The sequence below is a fragment of the Silurus aristotelis genome (assembly GCF_946808225.1).
Source record: "Silurus aristotelis genome assembly, chromosome: 2".
In the NCBI taxonomy this organism is placed as follows: domain Eukaryota; kingdom Metazoa; phylum Chordata; class Actinopteri; order Siluriformes; family Siluridae; genus Silurus; species Silurus aristotelis.
The window spans coordinates 37,048,864-37,075,967 of record NC_139575.1 but is presented as its reverse complement, the minus strand read 5'-3'; the positions used below and the strand labels follow the sequence as shown (position 1 = coordinate 37,075,967).

At 38.1% G+C, this 27,104-nt stretch overlaps 1 protein-coding gene across 6 annotated transcripts in view; it reads left to right on the top strand.

Moving 5' to 3' along the window:
• Nucleotides 1–2,794: 2,794 nt before the first annotated feature.
• Nucleotides 2,795–27,104, top strand: part of gulp1b (GULP PTB domain containing engulfment adaptor 1b) — a 33,072-nt gene continuing 8,762 nt past the window's right edge. For 4 of the 6 annotated variants that reach the window (XR_014536676.1, XM_083560682.1, XM_083560679.1 and 1 more), the window contains exons 1-2: nucleotides 2,795–2,909; nucleotides 25,965–26,035. Coding sequence is in view for 3 of the 6 variants with exons in the window: in XM_083560682.1 (XP_083416808.1) it covers nucleotides 26,008–26,035 (28 nt within the window). In the remaining 3 variants the exon portion in view is untranslated. Of the gene's footprint in view, nucleotides 2,910–25,964; nucleotides 26,140–27,104 lie in introns of those variants that run through there. The other 2 variants (XR_014536677.1, XM_083560681.1) reach the window with 2 other exon arrangements.

Below are 27,104 nucleotides of genomic sequence, written 5' to 3'. Positions count from 1 at the left end.
AGATTCAGCGATTCTCATCGGTGCGTCGGCATAAAAAGTTGATGTGATGCATCAAGTTGAAAAAGTGTGCATTGGATACAAGTTGGCATTTGTATTGCGATGCGTCGATTGTAACTAAATTGGCATCAGATAAAAAACGATTTATAGATTTATAGATTTATTTCTATATTATTAGTAGTAGATGCTCTATATTTTTATTATTTAGAACGTGACCAATAATTTGTGAACATAAATTTTTATGTGGATCGATCTCCCACGTGAATCACAACGCTACGGAGACCGAGGCGTGTATTAAAGAGTCACGTAGAATACAGATTTACATGGCAGAGGTAGAGCTGCATCTTCCTGGAGACACAACAGGAAAAGACGGCTGGTTTTATTTCATCTTTTTTCCTTGTTTTTTGCACTACAAAGGCGTGTTTGTAAAAGAAGCCATGCTTTAAAAGTCAGAAGGCGCTTCAGTGAATTGACGAGTTGCTGTTTTTTGTCCCCCAAAGAAATCTGTACCATATTGAATGGCAGAGCATCGTATTTTTTCCATTGCATCGTATCGCATTGAATCGCGATTTGTGGAATAAAATAACAAAATATATCAAGATATAATTGTAAAAGGGTGAATCATATCCTATCGCATCACATCGGTATCTGTATCTGTTATGTCTCAACTTTGTAAAATTTTAATGTCAGGACGTTGTGATTTCTCAAGTCTTCACGGTTCCTGGGTTGGATCATGAGCTTGGATTATTATCTGGAGTTTTACATTTTCCCTCTGCGTTTGCCCTTTTTTCCAGGTTCTCCAGTTTCCTCCCGTCTCCCAATACAATGCCAGGAGTTGTTTTGATCAGCCTAAAACCTTCAATTGTGTGTGTGTGTGTGTGTGTGTGTGTGTGTTTATCCATATTGCTGATGCAGTATGGATCAATTATTTCTCCCTTTTGGCCAGTATTCCTGAAATTGGTTCCATATACAATGAATGTAAAAGTTCTACACAGAACCTTTAAGGGTTCCTTTGATCTTATATTGAAATAAAGGGTGAGGGGTTTTATTTTGGGTAGATTACAAAAAAATCAGTTAATAGTTGTCAAACATTTTGTGCATGTGTGTGTGTGTGTGTGTGTGTGTGTGTGTGTGTGTGTGTGTGTGTGTGTGTGTGTGTGTGTGTGTCAAAAAGAAAAGTCAAACACGATCTAATCCAATAGGTGTGACATCAGTTGAACTCCAGGATTTGGTTTTGCACATCGCCACTGATTGCACAGTTATGAATCGGATCCTGTGTGGGTTTGTGCAGGTTCGTAATCAATGCATGCAGATGTAAAGAAAACACAAGTGAGAGCATTAGGGACTGATTGTCCCGTTCACTGATTACCAGCAGGAGCAGCACTCAGGGTAAATATCTGTGCAAATATTTGCATGTTGATTTCTCAAGTTGCACAGGTAACATCAGGCACAAGGGAATGTCGCATGAATTACATTGTTTTTCCACTTATTTATGAGAAGCGATGCAGACATTAGACTATTTTAGGACCTTTTGACAAACTAAGAATGTCAATTTAGAGAAATCGAGAAAGTTAACTCCAAAACGATCTCTGAAAGGGGAAACTTCAGTCTTTCAACTTGTAATTCCAAACTGGGAAACTGGAAAGAGTTGCGATTTTCTGTTCCTTTCAGCTTGGGTTTTTTATCATTCTGAAAGTTTGTAGACAGATGATCCTCACACCCAAATATTGATCTTGTCTAGATCATCTTCGTATGTCGTAGATTTACAATTCCTCATCTCTGGAACCAAGATGCCAAAACACTGTTCCATCATGACAGTGCGTCTGTGCACACTAAAGCTTCGAAACCCCATTTAACACATTGTGGATGAAGAAGGTGGCGCCTGGAACATCACTACCTGATCTCACCAATGCTCTTGTAGCCACGATTTCACATGAGAGTGGAGCTCATTACACCAGTAAATACAGGGGGATATATCTGGAGTGAGGTGGTCAGGTGTTCACCTATGCCCAAGCTCGGGGCACCTGGTGTTCAGCAGCTACAATCTTTTCCACAAAGGGTCTGTCTTCATGCAGGTTTTCTTTCTTATCAAGCAAGTTCACACCAAATTCTACCTGTTCAATTCTAATGATTTTCATTTTCAGTGACTATTTGGTGTGTCTCTTGATTGGTTGGAATGAAAACCTACACCCACACTGGCCCTTTGTGAAAAAGATTAGGCACCCCTGCGTTATATCGCCATGGCTTTGAAGGGCATCATGTAAAGACGTTTTATGTACTCATCATTCAGAAAGGTCAGCTCGGTGAAAGGAAGAGAAACGTATCACTCTTTTATAAAGCTGATTGTCTACAGAATCGTCTACAGAGTTTAAAATATTTTATTAATAGTAATACATGATATTACATATTACACTGAGTATAAATTATTTAATTGGACATTTTTAAACAGTTGGATTTTTATTAAAACATTTTATACTTTTTTTTTATCCTATATCTATTTCTAGCCTATACCGATGTATATTTGGTGGATATTCCTAATGAAATATTGTATATATTATTTCTATTATTATAAGAAGTCATGTACAGTTTATTTAATATTAATAATGATGATGAAAATCATGAAAATATTTCGTAAAAATATCGTTATTGTTATTGATATCGACGATATCAAAAGAAAATAATTGGTATCGCCCATACTTACTGAAAAGCATGGAGGCAAATATGAGTGTATAAAAGGGGCGGGGTTGGGGGCGGAGGAATCGCGCGCTCCTCTTTAATTGGCCTTAATGACGTCATCAAACTTCTTTGAGCAGCAGCTCGAGAAACGGGAGAAGCGCGCGCGCGGAGTAACAGGGACCGGCGCACGCGCCTTTCAGACACCGGCGGAGTAACGGAGCAAAGCCGCTCTAACTGTGAGTTGTGTTTTGACGTTTCACTTCACGTCGCTATGTGTGTGTGTGCGTGCGTGTTTGTGTGCGCGCGTGCGCGTTCTTGCGTTCGTGCACTGAGATTTCAATGTCACGCATATGAACCGGTTTGATTTTGATCTAAAAGAGGAATGAGAAGAGTTTTGCGCGTGCAAGCGTCTATCAGGATTTTTGTTGTGTGTTTCTTTTTGTCCACTTATTTGTTACACTTTTTTTTTTCACGTGAAATGCACGTGCTTTTATTTATTTATTTATATATATATTTATTTATTTTTTTACGTGCGTTTTGTAATATTTAATACACGTTTTTTCCTCTCTTCTTTTAAAATGCACACTTTTTCTCATTCAGTGGATGCATTTATATTTTCATTTTTTTTTTTTTTTTTTTTGCATGACAGCTTTCAAAAATTAGTTGACTGGATATTTTGTAAATGTTTTTTTTCTCTCCCTTCTTCTGGAGTATGTGTTTGCAGTTTGGGTGCATATTATGGTGCATATTAAAGGAATTGTCTAGACTGCTGTTTTCTATATTGTTTGGTTGTGTTTATTTATTCCTCTATTAAAAAAATAAATCGATGGGATCTGCAGTTGAATCATAATGCCAATGAAAATTACAGACTATTTCAGTTCGGGTTTTGTGTTTGGAATGTATTTTAACATCAATGTGTGTACATGTAAAGGATAAGATTGTATATAGAATAAGAAGTTGCACTGAAGTGGTTATTTCTACCACTCCAGAGCTCCATGGTTCCATCCTGAGCTTGGTTTTTTTTTAATCTTTATTCCCCATTGGTCTCTGGTTTCCTCCCACCTTCAAACAGCAAAAAAATTGGTTTTGCTCTGTGTAATTATCCTTTATTTCCTCCAGCCATGAATGCGTGTGTGAATGTTTGTGCATTGTTCATCCTGTCCAGGGTTTATTCCCACTGACCTATAAAGTGCTTACTGAGGACAAGGGCATGAAGGAATGATCACAATAATGCAATTAGTTATTGTATATTTATAATGTAAGTGTAGTGTGTGTTTGTGTGTGTGTGTGTGTGTGTGTGTGTGTGTGTGTGTGTGTGTGTGTAGATTATAGATAAATAGACGGCAAGTTTTTAGGTATGGACCAATGTGCTGTATACTATGACAAAGTAAGAGTAAGAGTGCATACAATCTGATCGTCCCTATTTACAACAAAACATCAAATTTACGGAGTTGTTGGGTTTCAGAACTGTGTGAAGCAGCATAATAGACTAACATACAATCAAACTTCCGTGCTCTGGGCTTTTACGGTCTTTTCCTAATCCGGCACGTTTGCTCAAATGAACTCAAATGAACTCGATGGAACTTCTTTCGCTTCTTTCAGCACATTTTTTTTTCTTTTTTTATACAGATGCGTAAAGCTTTGACCCAGATTTCAGCGTCTGAACACCAACCGTGCTCAAAACACAAATGTGCTGCGCTCGTACTTAAAACTTACACCGAGAACCGAGAGAGAAGTGGAATTAAATCTCGGCCGTTCTCATGCTGGCTTTCGTGGATCCCCTGTGAAGTTTTAAGTGGCATCGTAATTCAGACGTAAACAAGATTGGAAATGCAATTGGAAAAAACAAATCCACTCACATCTGTCATTCTTATAATATAGCAGCTCAACAGCGCAGCAGGGAAGCTAATTAGGTTTTTTTTGTATTATCAGGTGTATAAGATGTGTGTGTGTGTGTGTGTGTGTGTGTGTGTGTGTGTGTGTGTGTGTGTGTGTGTGTGTGTGTGTGGATAATTTGCATGCAGTTAGTCCACATAGCTCTTATTGTTAAAAAAAAAAAAAAAGGTTTCATTATGTGCAGCCCGGGAGAAAAAGCCGCAGTAGCAAACGGGTGTCCACATGCAAATGGACTCGTTTGCATCGGATTCAATCGAATCCGGATTCAGCAGAACCGCTATATCACAGAGCTTTTCTCCATGAGTGTTTGAGAGAGTTTATTCGCAGTACGTTCGTTTTTTATTTATGAGCTTTATCATCAACACTACCACCTCACCGTGCACAGCTGGAGAGAATGACATTTCCAGGCAGGGGTAACTAACACATTTAGCTTTTGTGCTAAACACAATAAAAACATGGCAATTAAGCCTGACACTTAGCATAACTTTGGGTATGCTAGCTTTATAGATCAATGTGAGAGAACTTTAAAATGAACCAAGGTTTCTCCAGGACCAGGGTGCTACAACACCTTAACACAATATACAGTAACACGAACAAACCGACCTCTCTTATTGAGGACTCTGATGGTTTGTTGGAAGAACCTGGTTGTGATGGCCTGAATGCTCTGGTACCTTTTTCCAGACTGCATGATGAGAAGGAGTGTGTGAGAAGGTCAGCTGTGCAGACGCAGCGTGTTGTGTAAAATATTCTGAGAGAAATTCTCATCATATCATTATTATATAATACAGGACATCTTTGGATGCACGATAATAAAATCGTTTGAACTTGGAAACCCAAATCTGTGCACCTGTGAAGATCTGGTGTACATGGTTTGGCGAGGAAGATCTTGAGTGGCCTGCTGTAGAGCTCCGATCCTAACCCTACTGAGCACCTTCGGGATGAACCCTGACTGCACCCCAGGCCTCCTCACCTTCTCACATTCTCACCTACATCACCACCTGCCTTTACTAACACCCTTGTGGCTGATAAATATATATGTTTATAAGCACACTCAAAAATCTAGTGGAACATCTTCTCAGAAGAGTGGAGGGAATTATAATAGCGAATGTGAAATGCGATGCTCTAAAACCACATACCACAATTATGACCAGGTGTCTGCAAACTTTGGCAATAAAGTCTTAGTGGTTAACATGTTGGACATTTGCGCAGAAGGTCATGAGTTTAAATCCCACCACCACTAAGCTGCCACTGCTGGGCCTTCGAGCAAAGACCATTAACCTTCAACTGCTCAGATGTACGATTGAGATAATTGTATAATGGTGTCTACCAAATGGCGTAATTGTATGATGTGTTTAATTCTTACAGAATATCAAACGAAAAAACGGATAAAAACGGTTCAGGACGCAATAATCGACTTTATTCTGGTAACGTTAGCTTGTTTTGTTCCTCATATATCTTCCACACCTCCGGCCTCTCGCTGCGAGGGCGTCTTAAATGTCTTTGAAGGGACACCCTGCCTGTTCAGCACACTGACTCCGTGATCAATAGCAATATCGAAGCGCTTCCTGCAGACACCGATGAAACAACGACGCTAACACAAACCCAATCGTTGTTACCGTCCGGATAACGAGCTTCGACTCTAACTCTGCTGTGCAAACACACACACACACACAGCGCCTATCTAAAGCCACTCACACTGCGTACACGTCTCATTATTTTGTGCGGTGGACAGGAATAAACGGAAATATACTGTGTGAGGAACCTTGAAGATAAACATCTTTTGTTTGGTTTGGTTTTCAGAGGAACTTGGCTTGTGTGTCGTGTTCTGTAGAACCGTTTAGGGCTGAACACACATGTATGTAAACATGACCCAGTCAAAATATTTCTGTAAGGTGTCCAGAAGGGCGATCATTCATTTTATTTTAATTCCCGCATTACATTTATTGTAGCTGAAACCTTTTTCTTCTGACGTAACCACATCGATCGTGTTAAATCATACGCATTTAATATACTGTAATACACTGAAATGTGGAGTAGGCAGCGTTCCCGATCTAAACATCGATTTAACATGGAAACACGCTCCGAATTATTATAATGGAGTTGTTTTCGAAATTCTTTCGATGATCATTGAAACTCCATTGATTTATTGAATCACAAATCGATTTGGAATAATGACAATTAATTATTAATAATAATGATTACACTTTTAATGAATGCATATAAGTTTGATATTTTGTCCCCTTTTTTATTATTATTATTATTATATTATTTTATATTCTTATCACACTTAAAAATAAAAACGGTTTGGTTAATGATGTTAATTTTCTTTTTGAAAATCTTAAAAAAAAAAAAATTTACACAAATTTATCACAATTTTTGCCATTTAGGGCTGAATGACTCCAGTCATTTTGGACTCATCTCAGCAATATTGGCGTTCGTACTTGATTTTGAGCTTCAGTTTCGCTAAAAATATGCTGTTATACATAAGACTACTGTGGATTTTTTCCACTCAAGAACCATGAAGAATAGACTCGGACTGTAAATATAAACAGGCCTGTAATAGTGGCTTAGGATTACAGTAGCCAGAAACAGTTTTATCTTTCTATCAGTGAACAGATGATAACCTCAACAGTGATGGATGGGCAGTCAGAGTTACTCATATGAGCTTGATGTTTCCTCAAAGGTATGGTTTCTCCCTAAATGTCATTCTTATACAATCTCAGGGTGTTTTTGCTTTCACCACAATCTTCACTGGTTTGCTCTTTAGAGATAAATTATATATTCATGAAAGTTATTAAGAAGCTCAAAGCACGAATGAAGTCAATGAATGATGATGTAAAGCAGGTGTCCCCAAACTATGGCCCGTGGGCTGAATATGGCCCACCCCCACATTGGGAACGGCCCACTGAACAATGCCAGAGACGTATTTCAAAAATTTTATTTTATATACATGTTTTACTCGTATCATATTTGTTTTGATAATAAGGGTTGGCTAATTAATTATTATGAATTATTATTATGAATTATTCATTAGTCACCCACCAGCCATATACATATGCAGAAGCAGGATGTCTCTGGACCTTGTCATTTTTTTTTGGTTTCTGTCACAGGAAAAAGTTTAGGCACCTCTTGTGTAGAAACTTGGGTTTGAAAAGTTCATAGTCTTAAACTTGAACCCTTTAAGTCTCTAGCTATTCCTGAACTTGGATTTCTATTGTATTATTTTAAAATGCATTTTTTCCTTACCCAGGGTGCCAATAATTCTGGAGACATTTGGATAATGAACTGTACAAAAACATGCATTGTGTTTGTTCCATGCTATTGAAGAAACCAACCTCAGAGGATTATGTGGTCATGATCCTACTTTTGATTTCATTCGTTCATGAGTGCTGGTTTTTTTTTCACCCCCTGATTTGCGTTTGCTGATTTAATTACTGAGGCTTATCTTTATTTCTCTCCTTCAGTGAGTTTTTTTTCTCCTGAGATGTAATTAAGTAAATAAGTAAACAGAAATCTTTGAGATACTCAGTTTGAGTGTATCTGGAAGGCTTTTCATTGTAAACAGACGCTTCAATCGTTTCCATTTTACACTCCAACGATTTTTTTTTCCCATTAATGATCTTAAGAATATTAATAGCAGCTGCTGGTTCTCTTGCTGACAGATAAATGGTGTAATAAACACAATCGTACTGTAAATGATCACCTTCTCTTTTTCTCTTTAAAGGAAGATGTATCTTGCTTTGGAATTTTTATCAGGAGAATAATTTTTGTTGCTCTAGAAAGAAAGACATCTTGTTTCTGTGTACGACCAGGAACTTATTCACTGGCTGTCAGCTCTGGAATTATTGGCACCCCTGGTAGGAAAAGGTTTCCTAAAATGATCTTTACCCTCAGTGTTTGGTCATAGAATCGACTACATTTATGACTTTTCCTATAACAAATATATCGCCAAGCCCAAAAATGTTTTTTTTTTCCCCTAAGATTATTGGCAAATCTAGAGCCTGATATACATTGATGACCAACATGAAGATTTCTTTGGTAGTGGCTTGTAAGCTTTTTTTGACTAAAGACGGTGTGTTTGCTTCTACGACCAACATTTACTGTCTTGCCAATAAAAATGGAACATAAAATGAGGTATTCATTGACGCATCATGGCACTAAAGCTTGAATAACATGGAGGCGAATAGAGCTGAAAGGAGTTCAATATGTGGCTTGGGTCTAGGCTAGGCCTATGTTAATGCATGCTTAACTTACACTACCTTTACAAAAAACGCATCCCATATTGCCCATGATTGGATCCATATTCTCTTCCTCCACCACTTTTTCACTACGCAGAAAAACGGTGTGATTCGTCCAGCTCTATTTGTGTACCAATGGTGCATGCTAATGATGTTCTATAGAAATAGAGCACGCTGATATTGTATTGTGGCCTCGGATTCAATTCATCGTACATTCTACATACATGTCAACTGCTCGACTGGTCCCACTTTCTCTCAGGGTAAGAGGTAAATATACTTCAAGGCTCTTCCCTGTTCTGGCACTAAGGTGGTGGAGTCACTGGCTATATTCCAGTGATGGGTGAAGACATTTCTCTTCGCTTTTGTCTATTTGCTTTGTCTTTGTTTTAAAAGAAGAACTCCTGAGTTGTAGGCTGATGGTATCTTAAGATTTTGTACGTCGCTCTGGATAAGAACGTCTGCTAAATGCGGTAAATGTAAATGTCATACCCACGTTTATTAGATCCATGTTGCACAGTGCGATTTGTAACGATCTTGTAAGTTTACTGGAATCGCACAATTGTGAAAGACCGCAAAATCATCCCGTCCCGGCAATGCAGCTTCTGGCCGTGATTAAATTTCCCATTAAAAACTTTCGGCAGAACAGACCTCTGGTTAAACAACTGCCTCTTTTTGACCACAAATAACACAATTATAGAAAGGAATGATCTATAATGGCACTATCCAGAGTCACACAAACGAGGACTGGTTTCTTTCCTCTCAAGTTTTCATCCTCATTTCATCTCAGCGAGTTTTTCTCTCCTGACTGTTACCTTGCGCTCGCTCATTGGGGAGAAACGTGTTTATTACAAATTGATATTAATAATAATCGGATTGAAAACTTTTTTCCACGGCGAGTTTGAGGTTCTTAATGAATAGCTGCGACTGACATCTTCTCCTGAAGACACTCTGTCCGGTGATGATGATGATAGATCCAAAGTATTTCTGTAGTTTTGCTTTTCCTTGCTAAGGAGACGCGTGTGATTGCGCCATAGCACATTGTAATCCTTCGTAATAAGTAAAAATGTCAGTTTTATTAGAATCTAATCGTGATCAAGGTATTGGATTAATGTATGGTTTCTTTGAAGGTGACTTTTTTTTGCACTGCAAATGAAATCTGTTATTTGTAAACGAATTTCGATTCAGAATTTATTAATAATAAGCGGCTTTTGAGCTTTCACTAGACGTTTATTGTGTAACGTCAAAGCTGTACATCGAGCATAATCAATCGTCACGAATAAGGCTGCTTAGTGAGATTCAAGATGAATGATAAACGACTTAATTCGCACCGTGATTTAGATAAGTTGAGTAATTAGCGAGTTCTTTTGTGATTTGTGACACAGCCTCTGTTCCCCCAGGAGTCTCAGTGGAAGAGCGGAAAGACGGAAAGAGATAAAGAGGGGTTTTTTTTCTGCAGGGCCGCATTTAATTAGGTCTATCAAAAACCATTCATATGTGCACTGAATATTCTGTGTATTGAGAGACCGAGAGAGAAAAAGAGAAAGAGAGAGATCATCATGCCTTATTGTGTGCCATCTGATGCACCGGTTTACTTTTCTCCTTCCTGAGAATTAACAACCGCTTCCCCTGGTTCCGTCTGACCCGAGAATCCTCTTGAGCAATCAGGCCATTTTTTCCCCCCCTCAGAAGTCTTTAACAGAGCTTGGAAATGAACATTGATTTTTACACAATGGCTCGTCGCCGACCGACAATAGACACGACGGTTCAGGAGAGTGCAAAAAAAAACTTTTCTTCTGTCTTCCTGAAGTTTCAAAAGGCTGAAATGTGCATCATTAGTAGTAAGTCAGTAAGAACTAAATCACCTCAGGGCATGTTGCTACAGAAAAATGGCTCAAACACAGCGATTACGAGCACCTCAGAGTTAATTCTTTTCCAATTCCAAAACATCCAGAAGGGTTCTATTGATCTTAAACAACACGTTGCAGCATTTATTCATTAATGGACGCGTTTAATGTTAAAAAATGTCTGTAAACAAGCTGCGCCGTAGCAGCTCGATCTTTCTCGAAGTCGATAACTCGTGTCATTGGGCCTGTTTTGTATCGCATCGTCCGTGATACACTTGTACAATCGTACCGCATGATGAGAATTCATCGTGATGGGGTCAACGATGGGAGTAGCCCAAAGTACCACGTTCCTATTACCATTTTTATCACAAGACTCCGTTTAATCAACTCGGTTTACTTGAAAAGACTCCAATGTGACTCTGAGCACACTGATCCATTACTAGAATGATTGTATTGAGGCAAACACTGATATCTATTACAATTATCATGAGGCCACCATTATCCCAAAACCTAAAAATGACTATAAAAAATCACACAAACGAGGTCACGTGTGTTGTGGCGAGTTCGAATCTGGAGTTTCTTCATCATTTGTTCCTCTCTAAATGTCCTGATGTTGAACTGATGCTGAACTGTATGTTGGTGATCAGTAGATACACCAAGCGCCAATCAGAACAGGTTTAAAACCAACCCCGATTGGTGACTCGCTGTGTGTTTGACCGGTTTTTATCCTCATAAGTAAAACGGAACGACTGATTTCACAAATGCAGTTGAGTAAAAAGTAAAATATTTGTCTTTGAAATGTAGTGAAGTCACAGTAAAAGTCTGCTATATGGAAATACATATACATACAGATACACAGAAAACCTAAAGTACAGAAAAGTCCACCACTGATATTGATGTGTACTTGTTGATTTGAATCATGGTTCTAACACTTAATTCTTCCTGATCAGGTCAATTTCAGCTTGTAATTTCTCTGCGAAGGATCGCATGAGCATTAGGACGCATTCATTTAACACAGCCAGCATCTTTCTCCTCCCTGAGACACAAGCAGGTTGTACTTGATGTGGAAAAGACACTAGTTAGGAGATGGATATCACCAGAATCCCCATGAACATTCTTATAGATAGTGTGTGTTGTTTTTGGATTGGGAGACTGAGAAGAGCATCTAAAGCTGTTGACTCGAGATTTTTTGGACAGGATGAGGTTTTCAGACACGTACCAGGTGAAGCGAAGCCAATAATAATTCTAGACCATTCCCACGATTTCTAAAATGTAAGAGAACATATATGGGAGTGTGATCATGAAATGTGTGTATGGACATCGGTGTTAATTATTGGGTTTCTGGCTTGTTGAACTTAGTAGGTCACATGATTATGACGTGTGTGTGTAGGCTGTGCATGTTCACTTGTGCACTTTATTGACAATGGCACTGTGACACTTTAAATCCAGACTACTGTCAATATCTCTGTCATATCCATACCCATCCCTTCTTATAATACTTCTAATTTATTCTTTTGTATTTATTCACTTTTATATATTCTCCTTCTTATTCTTTTTACATGTACATTCTTCAGTACAAAAAGTATTTCACTACATCTCATCGTACTCTGTATGAATGTGCACGTGACAAATAAAATTAGATTAGATTAGATTATTTTTTTTTAAAACAGCTTTATTTTCACACGGTGACTTGATACTGAAGAAGAGGAAGAAGAAGTGAAAAACTTATGTTCTTTATTCTTAATTTTATTTTTATTCGACACTATATTACGCAATCTATACCAACGTTTTGAATAAGCCAGGACGTTTTTTGAAGTTCCATCTGCTTCCTGTTGTGCAGAAGGTGAAATACAGTGTAATTGTTCCAGTTGCATGTACACAGTCTTAAAAAAATGAACGATATGGCAGATGGGCCCAGAATTTCAGAAGGAGGACTTGTGTAATGACATTACACACCTCCACATGAAAACGAATCCAAAGCGAATAGAGCTTTTAGGGTGTCTTAGCCCAAACAACCCACATTAAAAGAAATCTGAGTGCTCCCAAGCTGAAGTAAGAGACACCACCAGTTCCAAAACCTGCAGAGTGCTTGTCCTGAAGCTGAGAGCAACAAGGGATGAAAGTGGGAGAGCGTTTTTGTGCCTGCACTTGAGATGTGTTAAGTGGGGAATGGGAGTGCCTGTCTGGCCAAGTTCCAAATCAAATAATACCCCCTCCCCGGAAGGGCGTCCATCCTGTGTTCTCTCTCACCACGGTTCCCATTTCAGTCATGCTTGTGTTCAACTTCCCTTCTCAGAGGGGGCGCAGGAAGCAGGAATAGACAATGATGAAATGCATCTAAGATTAGCAAAGACGGACCTTTTTTCAGCATTTTGACTCATGCTCCGAAAAGACTGAAATACTCAATCGAGCAACTTCTCAAAAAATATATCTAGTTTCTCTCGTCTTGTGCCCTCGAGAAAGCTGCGGTTTCGAGCTGTTTTCCAGTGCAACCACACTGCACCGACGTCCTTGATCAGAGCGAACTTACTTTCAGATCTTTGAAACTAAACTAAAAAAACGTATGTAGCTAGAGCTAGATGCTAGTTCACTTGCATCATGTTTTTGTGCATTGTAAGAAAAAATGAAGATCGTAATAAAGGAGAAGTTTAGCAGCGACAAAACACACCATTTACTTTGGGTTTATCAGAGTCAAAAAGAACACTGGACAATTCAAAGTTGACCAATTAATCCGTTTTGCCAATTAATCAGCACCGATAGTTGATTGCTGGAACTATCAGCTCTCGGCAAAAATAAATAGCAATAGTTTTTCCGGCTTCCGGTCCGCTGTCATTACGAGAGCGGTCTCTAGAGGCCAATTACTGATGCCAAGTGCTGTTTGTTTGTTCATAATTTATTGATTTTATAATATATATGTATTAATTCATCTATTTATATTTATTTTTCTTTAGCACATTTTTATGATTCTGTACTGTACTTGTATTATTTTTGTTTGTATTTTTTTATTTATGTGATACAAAGGTTTAAAAAATGTAAGCAAGCATGCCTCATGGTTAGTAATTGCTTTAGTAATCTGTATGTTGTCATGATGTCATAAAGCCCCTCGTTTACCCATCAGTCTCTGCTGCGTTGGCCTCATTGCGCTAGTTGTGTAATAAAAAAAACACGCACCTGGAACATGACCTTAATTATTACATTATCTCAGGCGGGATCTGAGAGGGAAAGAGAGCTCTAATGTGGATGGAGGAATAATTTGCTGAAACAGCAGTATAAACCCCACATCACTGCGCAGCACTAAACTGAAGGTTAATGGTGGCCTGAGCGGCGGGTCGTAGCTGCCGATCGTGTGTGTGTGTGTGTGTGTGTGTGTGTGTGTGTGTGTGTGTGTGTGTGTGTGAGGCTGGGGGAAATCTGAGCCTGTATAAATGTTTAATAGAAATAATTTATATAAGCGAATGTTTAACTTTGGGTGAAGATCAAGAAACCAATCAGCCTTTTAAAGGAATGTCTTTCATTTTATATTGTTTGTCTCTAGGAGAAGAAAAAGAGGAGAGAGGACGAAAGAGAGAGAGAGAAAGAGAGAGAGAGAGAGAGAGAGAGAGAGAGAGAGAGAGAGAGAGAGAGAGAGAGAGAGAGAGAAAGGCCGGTTTTATTTTTTCCTCCCTGAAAATTAACTACTAATTAACTACAGGGAGAAAACAAACAGAGGGAGTGTGAGAGAGAAAAAGAGATAAAGCAAAAGTAATACAGAGACAAAGTGCAAAAGGGAAAAGGAGGAGAGAAAGACAAATAGAGATTGGGAGAGAGAGAGAGAGAGAGAGAGAGAGAGAGAGAGAGAGAGAGAGAGAGAGAGAGAGAGAGAGAGAGAGAGAGAAATAATGAGACAGAGATTGTGAAAGAGAGAGAGAAAAGACAGCGTGAGAGAGGAGGACATCTATGAAGAGAGAGAGAGAGAGAGAGAGAGAGAGAGAGAGAGAGAGAGAGAGAGAGAGAGAGAGAGAGAGAGAGAGAGAGAGAAATAATGAGACAGAGATTGTGAAAGAGAGAGAGAAAAGACAGCGTGAGAGAGGAGGACAGCTATGAAGAGAGAGAGAGAGAGAGAGAGAGAGAGAGAGAGAGAGAGAGAGAGAGAGAGAGAGAGAGAGAGAAATAATGAGACAGAGATTGTGAACGAAAGAGAGAAAAGACAGCGTGAGAGAGGAGGACAGCTATGAGAGAGAGAGAGAGAGAGAGAGAGAGAGAGAGAGAAGAGAGAGAGAGAGAGAGAGAGAGACGAGAGAGAGAGAGAGAGAGAGAGAGAGATCAAGCAAAAATAAATACAGAGACAAAGTGCAAGAGAAAAAAGTAGGACAAACAGAGATTGGGAAAGAGAAGGAGAGAGCTATACAGACATTAGAGACAGACAGAGAGAGAGAGAGAGAGAGAGAGTGAGAGAGAGAGAGAGAGAGAGAGAAATAATGAGACAGAGATTGTGAAAGAAAGAGAGAAAAGACAGCGTGAGAGAGGAGGACAGCTATGAAGAGAGAGAGAGAGAGAGAGAGAGAGAGAGAGAGAGAGAGAGAGATCAAGCAAAAATAAATACAGAGACAAAGTGCAAGAGAAAAAAGTAGGACAAACAGAGATTGGGAAAGAGAAGGAGAGAGCTATACAGACATTAGAGAGAGAGAGAGAGAGAGAGAGAGAGAGAGAGAGAGACAGAGAGAGAGAGAGAGAGAGAGAGAGAGAGATACAGAAATAATGATGTACAGAGAAAAGCAAATGAGAGTGATACAGAGAAAAAGCACAGAAAAAGCTTGAGTTGAAAGAAAGACGATAAGAAAAGATATGGAGAAAAAGAGATAGGTAAGATAAATGAAAGATGGAGAGAAAACTGAGAGAAGAAGAGACGTTTGTGTAGATATTCACTTGCTTGTTTTATTAGTACTCAAGCTTTTGTAATTCCAGTGTAAGAAAAATAGATAAAGAGAATAAGAACGATATTGAGAGAGAGAGAGAGAGAGAGAGAGAGAGAGAGAGAGAGAGAGAGAGAGAGAGAGAGAGAGAGAGAGAAAGAGAGAGGTTTTATGGTTAATTTAGAATGTTTGTTCAGATAAATCAATCTGAGGTTTATGTGTTATAAACACACGCTACACTACACTTTATAAATATATAAATATTTACTATTATATATTTATTATTTATGTTAATTATTTTATATAATTCTGTTTATTTCCATTTCAGTACAGTTGGGAGAAGAAATGCAAAACACATAATTGCTTGTAATTTTTTATTAATGCAGTTTATTATTATTATTATTTTTAATATTATTATTATTATTATTATTATTTTTATTATTATTATTATTATTATTATTATTATTATTATTATTATTATTAATATTATTATTTTTGTTAATATTATTATTATTATTATTAATATTATTATTATTAATATTATTATTTTTATTAATATTAATATTATTATTATTAATATTAATATTATTATTATTATTATTATTAATACTAATTTTATTATTATTATTATTATTATTATTATTATTATTATTAATATTTGCGAACAACAACCGTTTAAATTTTTTCAACAGTTTTATATAAAATGCCTGCTTGGTTCAATAATATATGAAATAAATTTTTATAACATTTTATAAAAAAACAACAACAAAGTAAACACCATTAATTTTTTCTATAATGACGAAAGAGATACGACAAAATGTTTACATCATTTTACGTTTCGCGCGGCAGACGAATGCTCCGCCCTCCGCTCGCGAAATCGCCCCTATTTTATATGTTTATACAAAACAGTAGCGTTAATTGCTCTGTTTCACTAAATTGTGTACTGTAATTTAAAAACTATATACAAATAACAGTATACTGCCCCCTACTGATCACCATTCTTTAACGCTCATCGGAACGCATCTGCATCGTAAGCTCTGGACTTCCTGTAAAAGAGGAGAGAAAGAGAGGTTCATGTCATGTAAATACTGAGCACAATGACGGAGTGCCAAACAAACATGGCAGCCAGATGCCGATGAGCAGATGAGATATACAACCCTCTTCGCTGTGCATCCATCATGCAGTGAGGCATTATGAGATATAAATGGCCCTCTTGTACTTTCTGGTGAAATATGTGCATTTTTCACCTTTTGTGCCGTGATGCTAATCGGGTCTATCGTTCATCTGGGGAGCGAGAGAAAAACCAGCCTGTGACAATTTTAGACAAATATTCATTTTATTTATTTGGAAACGATGCCTTTGTGACTAGACATAAGAAATCGACCGCACAAGAAGTACAAGTTGTAAAGGACCAGTGTGTCGAAAAAGGAAAGGAAGTCGGACAGGCTGGAAATGTTGTAACATTTTGAGGGAACTTATTTGGTTCTCCAGGGGATCAGATTTAACAGATTATATTTATCTCATGGAACAAGAGGAGACGTAGGAAACTAAATCTTGCACCACACTGATATATATTTAACTGATATATCTGCTAAAGCGTAGATTAAATGTATTTTGCAAATTTAGTACCGTTTATTAGAGTAAAATATAAATAAGCGTAGCATAGCATGTGTCTGTTGTCTACCATGAATCCGTTTCTCCGCACAGTATTCGGAGAAATTCAAAAATATTTTATGTGTCTCGAGAAACGAACCAAAGAAGAACAAAAACGAGCGCAGGAAATGTTATTCCACCAAATACACTATGAACACTTTAATGACGCTTTCTGTCTGGTTTGAGTAAGTGCATGAAAATCAGATGGATGACTGCAATTTCCTTCTTATTAAATTCCTGGAACGACCCAATTAGCATTGAGGACGGACAGCAGAGGTGAGGCTGAGCTGCGTGTTTCAATTTTTACAGCATGTTCATGAAATATGCATTACGATCGTCGAGTCAGTTATGTACATCAGCACGCTTTAGTCGTGGATATGACCAATGTTTCTAAAACACTTGGGGGATGCTGTTGTAGTGAAACGATCAGCTACAGGGTGTTGGTGTGGTGAAGCAGGGTTACTGTTCCCACCCTGAAGTGGAACAAAAGTCTTTTATTCCCTTTTATACAACACCATTTTGATTGCAGTCTTGAATTGATTATAGAGCGGCACATCTACAAAAATCTTTTTCTTTTTTTTTAACCATAATCCATTTATAGCAGAGTTCCCCAAGCACCAGGTCATGATCCATTATCCAGGATGTGGAAGAGCTGCTACCAAGAACGTTCTGGAGAACATGTCTACATCTATGACACTGTATTATTTAGTGTGTGTTTTGCCCTTTGAAAAAAGACACTATCCAATTTTACATACAGCACGATTCCAAAAAAACATCCTAATGTTCGGCTAATTGTTATTTTTATATTATTATTAATCATAAGTATTTAACAAACATCCATCAAACGTTTCTTTAGTGACGGTGAGAACAGACCAGGTGAGCGAGAGAGAGAGAGAGAGAGAGAGAGAGAGAGAGAGAGAGAGATACTGATGAGAAAATTTTTTGGAAAATAATAAAGATGACTTGATCTCTCACATTCTCACACTCAGTTTACATGCTCCAAAGCCTATATGTATATAATGTGGAAATGCAGATCAATGATCAAATGATGCACAATTGAATGACTTCCTGTTAATTGCATATTAAATAAGTAAATAAACGATAGTGCTCACACCCACAGTTAAACATGGAGGTGTAAGCTTAATGGTTTGGGGTTAATATAGAGCAGGGATGATTGAAATCTTATTCCGGGTGAAAGGAATCAACATGGCAACCATTCCATACTTCAACACCATGCAATTGCGTCTGGATGCGCGGCTCGTTGGAACCGATTTCAGTGTACAAGTGGATGAGCCGAAGTGATGAATACGTAAGATCTGTAAGCGTTATTTATCTATCATGGAGTTGTTTTTTCTGCCCAGTCAACGCACCTAAATCCTGTTAAACTGCTCTGGGATTAACTGGAATCATCAAGAAACCAAAATGTTAGGTGAAACGATCTGTCCAGATGCAGAGAGTGTGTACATTTGTTCTTCGTGCTTATGATGGTTTTTCAATGAAAATAAAGTGGAATATCTGAACATTTGTTTATTGTTTGGTCCCAATATATACTTTCGTACTGCTTCATTGCCCAGTGTGTTGCATAGAAACAAAAGAAACATACATGTGTCTCTCAAAAACCATTAAACGTTTGATTGTGCGTGAAACTGGTTTGTTGGAGACCCCAGGTTTGTAGTACCATTTAGATATTAATGCCTCAGATACTGAAATATTGTTTAATTTAACAATCTGTGAAAGACTCTGGAATGTTAGTGATGAACTTTTAATCGTCTTTAACTTACAAGTTTTGAGTCGCAGTCATTTTCTGTGGTAACAAAAATGTCCTGAAGTTTTTAGTCAAGACGTGATTGATTCCATATTATCTCTTAATGGATCATTTATCCCAGACTCACACTTCAGCTCACAGCTATGAGGCAGCGCATTGGAGAACAGACTTTCGGGGAAACTCTGTTCAGGTGTTAGAGCAGTGTGCTGATAGTTTCGAGATGCTTTATTTATTTTCTTATTGACAAATGACCCAATCATCCCTCTGTTTTGCTCCAACACTCCTGCTTTCGTTCCCACGGAGCTTCAGACTGTGTGTGTCATCGATTAATGCTGAATTAATCAGCAGCTTTTAAACTGAAATCTACTGAGAGAGAGAGAGAGAGAGAGAGAGAGAGAGAGAGAGAGAGAGAGAGAGAGAGAGAGAGAGAGATCGAGCTGTTCAGGTGGTGTGGTGGTTAGTTTTTAACAAGGCATGTTCACAAATCGATATGGCGAAGCCATGAATCTGAGCTCATGATTTAATTAAACGTTTGACTACGTGGCCTCTGGTTAATTACTTGTCTGGAAACTTGTCTATTTCACTTTTAAGACTTTTTTTTTATCGTCTTATGAATCGTGTTATTCCTTGAGTGGCCACTATGATCTAATTCAACTGATTTATCATATAAAAAAAATAGTCAAATCTGATTGGTCATAATTTTTGATCAAATTTCTACAACAATTCTTGATACTTGACAATTCTATTATACAATTTTTGTATAATTTCTAATCTTTTTCTTCGGAGGGAGTTTCCATCGTAAGTGCATTGTAGCATCAGCCATGTTTGTTGGAATGATTTTAAACATCTGACTAACGTCGTTGGATGAAGTACGACATGTAGGTGAGTAAAAGCATTAAGCCCCTGCTTCATTATGATTCCAGTAAAACTAAAACTCCTCCTTTTACATTTCTACCCGAGTAAAAGTACCAAAATCTTTGGATACGCTGGCATGAAATTCCAACTTCACTTGAACTAGGAGACGCAAACCTGTTCCAGCACAAAGTCAGCTCCTTAAAAATGTGCTTTATATGGGTTGGTGTAAAAGATCTCCCGCTATAGAGCTCTACTTTTATAAAGATAAATTGGAAAATATTATCCATTAAAAGCTTTCGAAGTCAAAGTTTTACAGAAGGAAAATAATGTGGTGAAGTACATGCATATTTCCTGCAGTATGCTTAACAATACCAGATTTCAGATGCGCCACTTTAGGAGTTTGATAGGAAATTTGATTCCTTTAATAAAGCTGATGTGGTATTTATTCTGTAATATTATGCTTTTAGTTTGATCAGAAGATCAGAAATGGATATTAAAATAATCAATTACAGATCCTCAGAATTAGGATTCAGAGATACATAAAATCACTTGTCATTTGTATTTAAATGTCTAATTTTTGCTTTTGTGTTACAGATGATCTTAGATTTGTATAGAAAAAAATATAATAATAATAATAATAATAATTAATAAAAAATGAAAAAAAAACAAGGTCAAAGAGTAAAAAAAAAAGGTCACGGAGTAAAACGGCAAAAAAAAAAAAAAAAGCAATTCAGTCGTAGTTTTTGTTCCCACTGGAATTAGGAATCAGATGAGCGCATGCTTTCTGGCTGCATAATATTCAATGACATCATTACCAGGTGCTCTTTTTGAGACGCTAATCCAATTCAGTGTGACATCAGATTGCTGAGACTGTACCACGCCTCAGTGGCTTCTAATGCACTTTAAATAAAGATTCGAGTTTAATCTTCGTTTCCGTGTAAGAAAAAGAAAGCAAAAAATTAGGGAAGGCTATAATTGAGCTTTACTCCGTTGGTCGTATGCCGTGTTTTTCTCTCTGCGGGTCTTGTTTCTGTCACTTCCTTTTGTCCGAGCAGCGAGGCTTTTCAAGCCGGCTGCCTCCGATACAGCCGAGCTAACGAACGTCGTACCTCCTGCTTTTCATTCTCTCACATTCCTATTCCTTTGTGGTTGAAAAGGCAAAACGGTGGGCATTTGTTTGGAGTGTCATTGAGCAGCTGGCAACAGTTCCACCTTCACTTGGAGGGAAAAAAAAAAAAAAAAAAAAAAGCATTACACACACACATACGGAAATTAATGGGCGACAGTAAAATATGGGCATATTTAAGTGACTCAGGCAGGAGCAGCATTCCACGAGGGCAGAGGTCTTATCATGCAGAAACAGGCGTGGAGATTAGAGGGAAATTATTCAAATGGATTTAAGCTCTAAACGGGGCGCTCGGAGTCAGCACTTAAGATTTATGAACCTGCTCTGTTATTCGTGAGAGCTTTGTCTTTGAGAGGAAAAAATGCCTGAGAGAGAGAGAAAGAGAGAGAGAGAAAGAGAGAGAGAGAGAGAGAGAGAGAGAGAGAGACTCAGGTTAGCTGAGGCACCTAAATTTGAAATGGCTTCGTTCTCTGGCGAGTCACACGAGCTGTGAGTGAACCACTTCATTACATCCGTATGAGTGATTTCATTACATGAGCTACAGCTGCGGATCCAGAAGCACCTGTATGGTGTACAGTAGATGATCTTATACAAGATAAACACGTTCTGCATTCACTTCATCTGTAAATGACTGTAAAAAAAAAAAACATCTTCAATCATCTGAATATTTTATGAGGCATTTATTACTGCCAGGCTGTTCTCTTAACCATAACAATAATAGACCCTTTTATTTTACATTTAAATCCACGATTTAAGAAAATCCCAAAAAGAAATGATGGCACGAGTGTGATCAATAAATAATACGAAAAAAAATGCACAACAAATTAATAAATAGGTAAATAAACTAACAAATAATAAATAAATAAATTAAAAAAAAATAATAGATAAATAAATTATTAAATAACTAGGAAGGATGAATAAATAAATAAATAAATAAATAAATAGTTTTACATTAATTTATAAATAATTATACAAATAAATTCACTATATGGACAAAAGTATTGGGACTTTTTCTGTCCTATGTGCTTCTTTTCCAAACTGTTACCACAAAACTGGAGGCACTCGATTGTGTAGGACGTCTTTGGATGCATTTCCCTTGAACATGGAAACCCAAAACCCGTTCCAGCATGGCGATGCCCCTGTGCACAAAGCCAGCTCCATGAAGATCTGCTCAACATGGTTTGGAGAGGAAGATCTTGAGTGGCCCGCTGTAGAGCCCTGATCTCATCCCTACTGAACACCTTTGGGATGAATGTGAACACTGACTGTCCCCAGGTCTCCTCACCTTCTCACCTTCATCACTAACACAAGCACAAATCTAGTGGAACATCTTCCCAGAAGAGTGGAGGGAATTATAATAGCGAATTGGGACTAAATGTGGAATGCGATGCTCACAGATCACATACCAAACTTACGACCAAGTAAATAGATATAACTAATAAGAAATATGTAACAAGATAAATGATTCATTACATTTACACATAAATAACCAATCAATCAATGAAGATGTTGCAATATAGTGAAGATAGTTATAGCTATACATCACAAAACGTAAATATAAATGGATAAAGATTGCGACATGCCGTTCTCTGTTAAATAAAATAACGTATTGTATTTAATACTTCCGTACAATATGCTTATATATCATGTGCACATCCCTGAGTGTTTTTAATCGCACGTGTCTCTCCGCTATTTGGTTCTACAGTGTGTGTGTTGTACTGATTTCTTTACTGGACTGAATGTAAATGGAATGTGAACTTTTAGCACTGCTTTTTTTTCCACACAATTCAGGACAGAAGTGCATTTTATGGATGAAACCCAAGGTGCACTATGTACCCGGTCCTGTTGCACGCTTTACTGTTGCTCTAATTGGTTTTCTTAACTGCTCGTATAATGAGATTATGTGCGCCGTCAAGCATGTCATCATCTTACCTCGTTCCTCAGAGTCTGCAGTGCACAAGATCTAATAGCTGGCAGGCAATGTCACTGAGACGAGATAAGCGTCTGTGTGTGTGTGTGTGTGTGTGTGTGTGTGTGTTGAGTATAGTGTTATCTAATCCATACACCGTCAACATCTGTACAGCTGTGCAGTGAGTTAGGAATGAAATGAAGGTTTCAAAATTGCGTTTAAAAATGACATCCAGCTACACACCTCTCGTTCTCGACAAACAAAAAAGGAGGAGCTTCAGAGCTCAGTATGAGTACGAGTGCTGTTCAGATGACAAGTCGGAGCCACACAATTGTATCGGACGTCTTTCAATGATGTATCATGAAATGTTTCCCTTTAACCTTGAACTAGACCTAGACCTGTTCCCCCAGCATGACAAGGCACCTGTGCACAAAGCCAGCTCCATGAAGATACGCTTTCCATGGGTTGGAGTGGAAGATCTCCTGTTATAGAGCTTTGGGATGAATTGTTCATGTTGACTGCACCCCAGGCTTCCTCACCTTCTCACCTTCTCACCTACATCAGTACCTGAGTTTACTAACATCCTTGAGGCTGAATTCTCAGAAAGCAGAATCTTATCCTTCACAATGGAGGCAAACTTTTACAAGTAATATCTATTTATTATCTGATGTATCCGTATGTTTTTATGTGGAACGAAGAAACTTAATAATGTTGTTTCATCGTGTGTGTGTGTGTGTGTGTGTGTGTGTGTGTGGCCTCAATAAGTCGTGAATGACAGACCAGGTCTCCTCCAGAAGTTCTTTGCAACCTTTCTCCTTGACTTTTCTTCCCCTCCACCAGGACCCTGCGGCTGTCAATTTTTTAATAAGCTATCCATCAGCATTGCAGGCGAACCTCCCGGCCCTTTTCTGCAGCTCCACATCGAGAATTTGTCATCATTTCACTTGTCATGCAGGTGGATCGGGAACATTAACGCTCGAGTGTGAGGCGTTTATCAGCCGTGCCGTTTAACCCCTGATACGCCTGAGAACTTTCAGTGCCATTAAACAGAATACTGCTTATAATATTATGTTTTTTAGTATAGGATGTTCACATTGAAAATGAAATTGTAAGCGATTGTAAGTTTTGGCTCCCTTAATTATGTGTCATGTGTAGAAGAGCTGAACCCAAAGAGGAATAAAATAATAATAATGATCATCTCATGTTAGATAATAACATAAAATGTGATTATTTTCATTCTTTTTAGTGCTTTATTTTATTTCTTTTCTTTTATTTTGTGCTATTAGGTGTTGGCACATTCTTATTATTGATTATTGAATATTTATTAGTTATTAAATTCTTTCTATTATTAAATCTGGAGGTTTTATTTTGAGCAATTATAAATTCGAATGTCATTTCTAAAAGCCATTTTAAAAAATTTACCGATTTCACATGATGAATCCATGCGGCAAAATGACGCATTTTTTTTTCATTAATGAAGGAGTGCGTGCATTTGATTAGTAGGAAATATTAATGTTAGGCATTTTGAATGTATCAGTCAGAACACGCAGTCCAGAGGCAGACACGTGTTTAAGTCACGTCCCACACGTCATGCTCCCAGTGCAGTCACGGCTCCTGTAATGACACATGATTTAAATGAGATGCACCTCTTCATCTCTGATGCTGTTCTTCCCACCTGAGCATTAAATAACTTTGTCAGGAGTGATTTTTTTTTCTCTGTGGTGTCTCTCATAGTGTGTGTGTGTGTGTGTGTGTGTGTGTGTGTGTGTGTGTGTGTGTGTGTGTGTGTGTGTGTGTGTGTGTGTGTGTAAATAAAAATTATATATATACCCCATCAGCATACCAGGCACTTCTTGTTGCTAGCGGCTTTATAACGGTGTGAAGTGAAAGGCGATGTGGGTTTGGTTGTTATTATAAGTGTTATTCCAGCGCCAGACACATCGATTACCCCTGAATAATTTCAACTTCTGATGTCTCTCTTAATAACCGGTCAGTCCAATCAAACTTACCGTCCTTTAGGACTCTGCACTTCATTTGATGGACTTTTAATGTTAACAAGAAACAGCTTTTAGTGTCAAATCAATTCCATTTACATACTGTAGTGGCTGAATATAATGAAAAAAATTTATTACTTTATAATGGTTTCACTCATTTCAGCCAGGGATATAAAATAAAATACTTTTACCACAGGGTTTTTACAATGCTATAAAATATTTAATATATAATATTCAATTAATTATATATTTAATCACATTTTTTTTTTTTTTTTTTATGATACCTGTTAAGTTTTAGACTTTTGCTGACGATTACAAAAATAATGTAAGAAAATCTTCTTCTTCTTCCGGCTTCTCCCATTAGGGGGCGCCACAGCGTATCATCCGTCTCCATACCCCCCCTGTCCTCTACATCTGCCTCTTTCACGCCAACTTCCTGCATGTCTTCCCTCACCACATCCATAAACCTCCTCCTTGTTCTTCCTCTTTCCCTCCTTCCTGATGTCTCCTTCCTCAGCATTCTCCTACTGATATACCTCATGTCCCTCCTCTGCACATGTCCAAACCATCTCAATCACACCTCCTACACCTTGTCTCCAAAACGTCCTACATGCGCTGTCCCTCTAATGAACTAATTTCTAATCTTGTCCATCAGTTCAACCCGAACACAGTCAAGGCTTGATTCCTTACAGCAACTGGTTTTGCGGCGAATGATGTTTGGACCCCACCGATCGCTGTTTACAGATGTTCTGCAGGGCCCAAGAACCTTTCATAAATATCACATAGCCTTCTTACCTTGGCTTTTCATACAGATTAAAACACTTTCTTATGCGATCGTGCATGATGTTTTCTGACGTAACTGGTTCATGAATTCTTGGGAAATCCAACCTGCGTCTCATTTTATTTACATCCTCAGGTAATAGGAAATACGACTATCTAAAATCTCAGGGATTGAGTCTGTGAACACAGTGTGAGGTCATGGCTTGGGAAGATGGAGGTCTTTGACTTAGAAATGTCCTTGATTTTTATTCCCCCAGACAAACTAGACATTGTAATCAAGACGCATCATTTCTTACACCCCCCCCCCTCACCCTCTCTGTCTCTTTCTCTCTACCGTAGGTGATTTCTTTCCAGATGAGTGGAGCGTCTGTCTCTCACCACGATGAATATAGGCTTCAGCAGGAGGAAAGGTACGAGACGTGACAGCACTGCTCCGTCAGCTGTCCGATCCTAACGGTTTGACCGATAACTCCGAGCCGTCGTTAATCCCCGAGTGTTAGTGCTTTCGCAGCAGGTAACGTGTGTCAACAGAGTGGAAGTGTTGATATTGAAAGAAAGGAACCGATGAAGCCATGAAGCACATCTTCTCCGTCTCGTCGATTTAAACGGCTGAAAAATCAGGAACAGCCATCGTGAAACAATTACTGGAATTTCCTAATTGAATTTCGAACAAACTCATAACTTATTATTATTGAAAAACAGAGTTGATGAACACAACACTGCCCCACTCCAGAATTATTGGCGCCCTCTATTTAAAAATCAAACTGCTACTGTATGGTACCTGTATTACATATACAAAGATGTTGTATAAGTTATGTTTTTCTATAACATCGCTAGACGTTACTGGAAAGTTGTACAGCTTCTAAATTTGTGTTAGCTTAAAATATCACTCAGTCTATGTCTTCATTTTATACTCATTTGTAAGCAGTGAAGCCAATTCCTGATGTCCTCTGCTTTTTTTCTCTTAGACGTCTGGACGTCTGGTTGTTATGTAACGCTCTAGAAAATAGCCGACGTCTGTAATGAGGTGAAGGATGATAGTGGAATTTGACTGTAGCTGTGTTTAACGTTGGGAATAAATCCTCTTAGTTCATGCGGCTGAAAGAAACGAAACGTTTACAATTAATCAATGAGTGTGTGTGTGTGTGTGTGTGTGTGTGTGTGTGTGTTTGATGTCTGCTGAAATGCAGGTTTTAAAATCTACACAATGATAAGTCGTAAGGATTTGGATTGTGATTGGCGTCGCTGAAACGTGATAAAGGAATAAAGTGCTGGTGAGCGAGTGTTTATCGTCTCCCTGATAGAGGAGAGAAATAAACACTGAAACATCACTTCATAAAGAGACTCTTTATAGAGTGCAGCGGTTTGTGTATAACTCAGGCAAATCACCTCTCTCTCGCTCTCTCTCTCTCTCTCTCTCTCTCTCTCTCTCTCTCTCTCTCTCTCTCCTCTCTCTCTCTCTCTTCTCTCTCTCTCTCT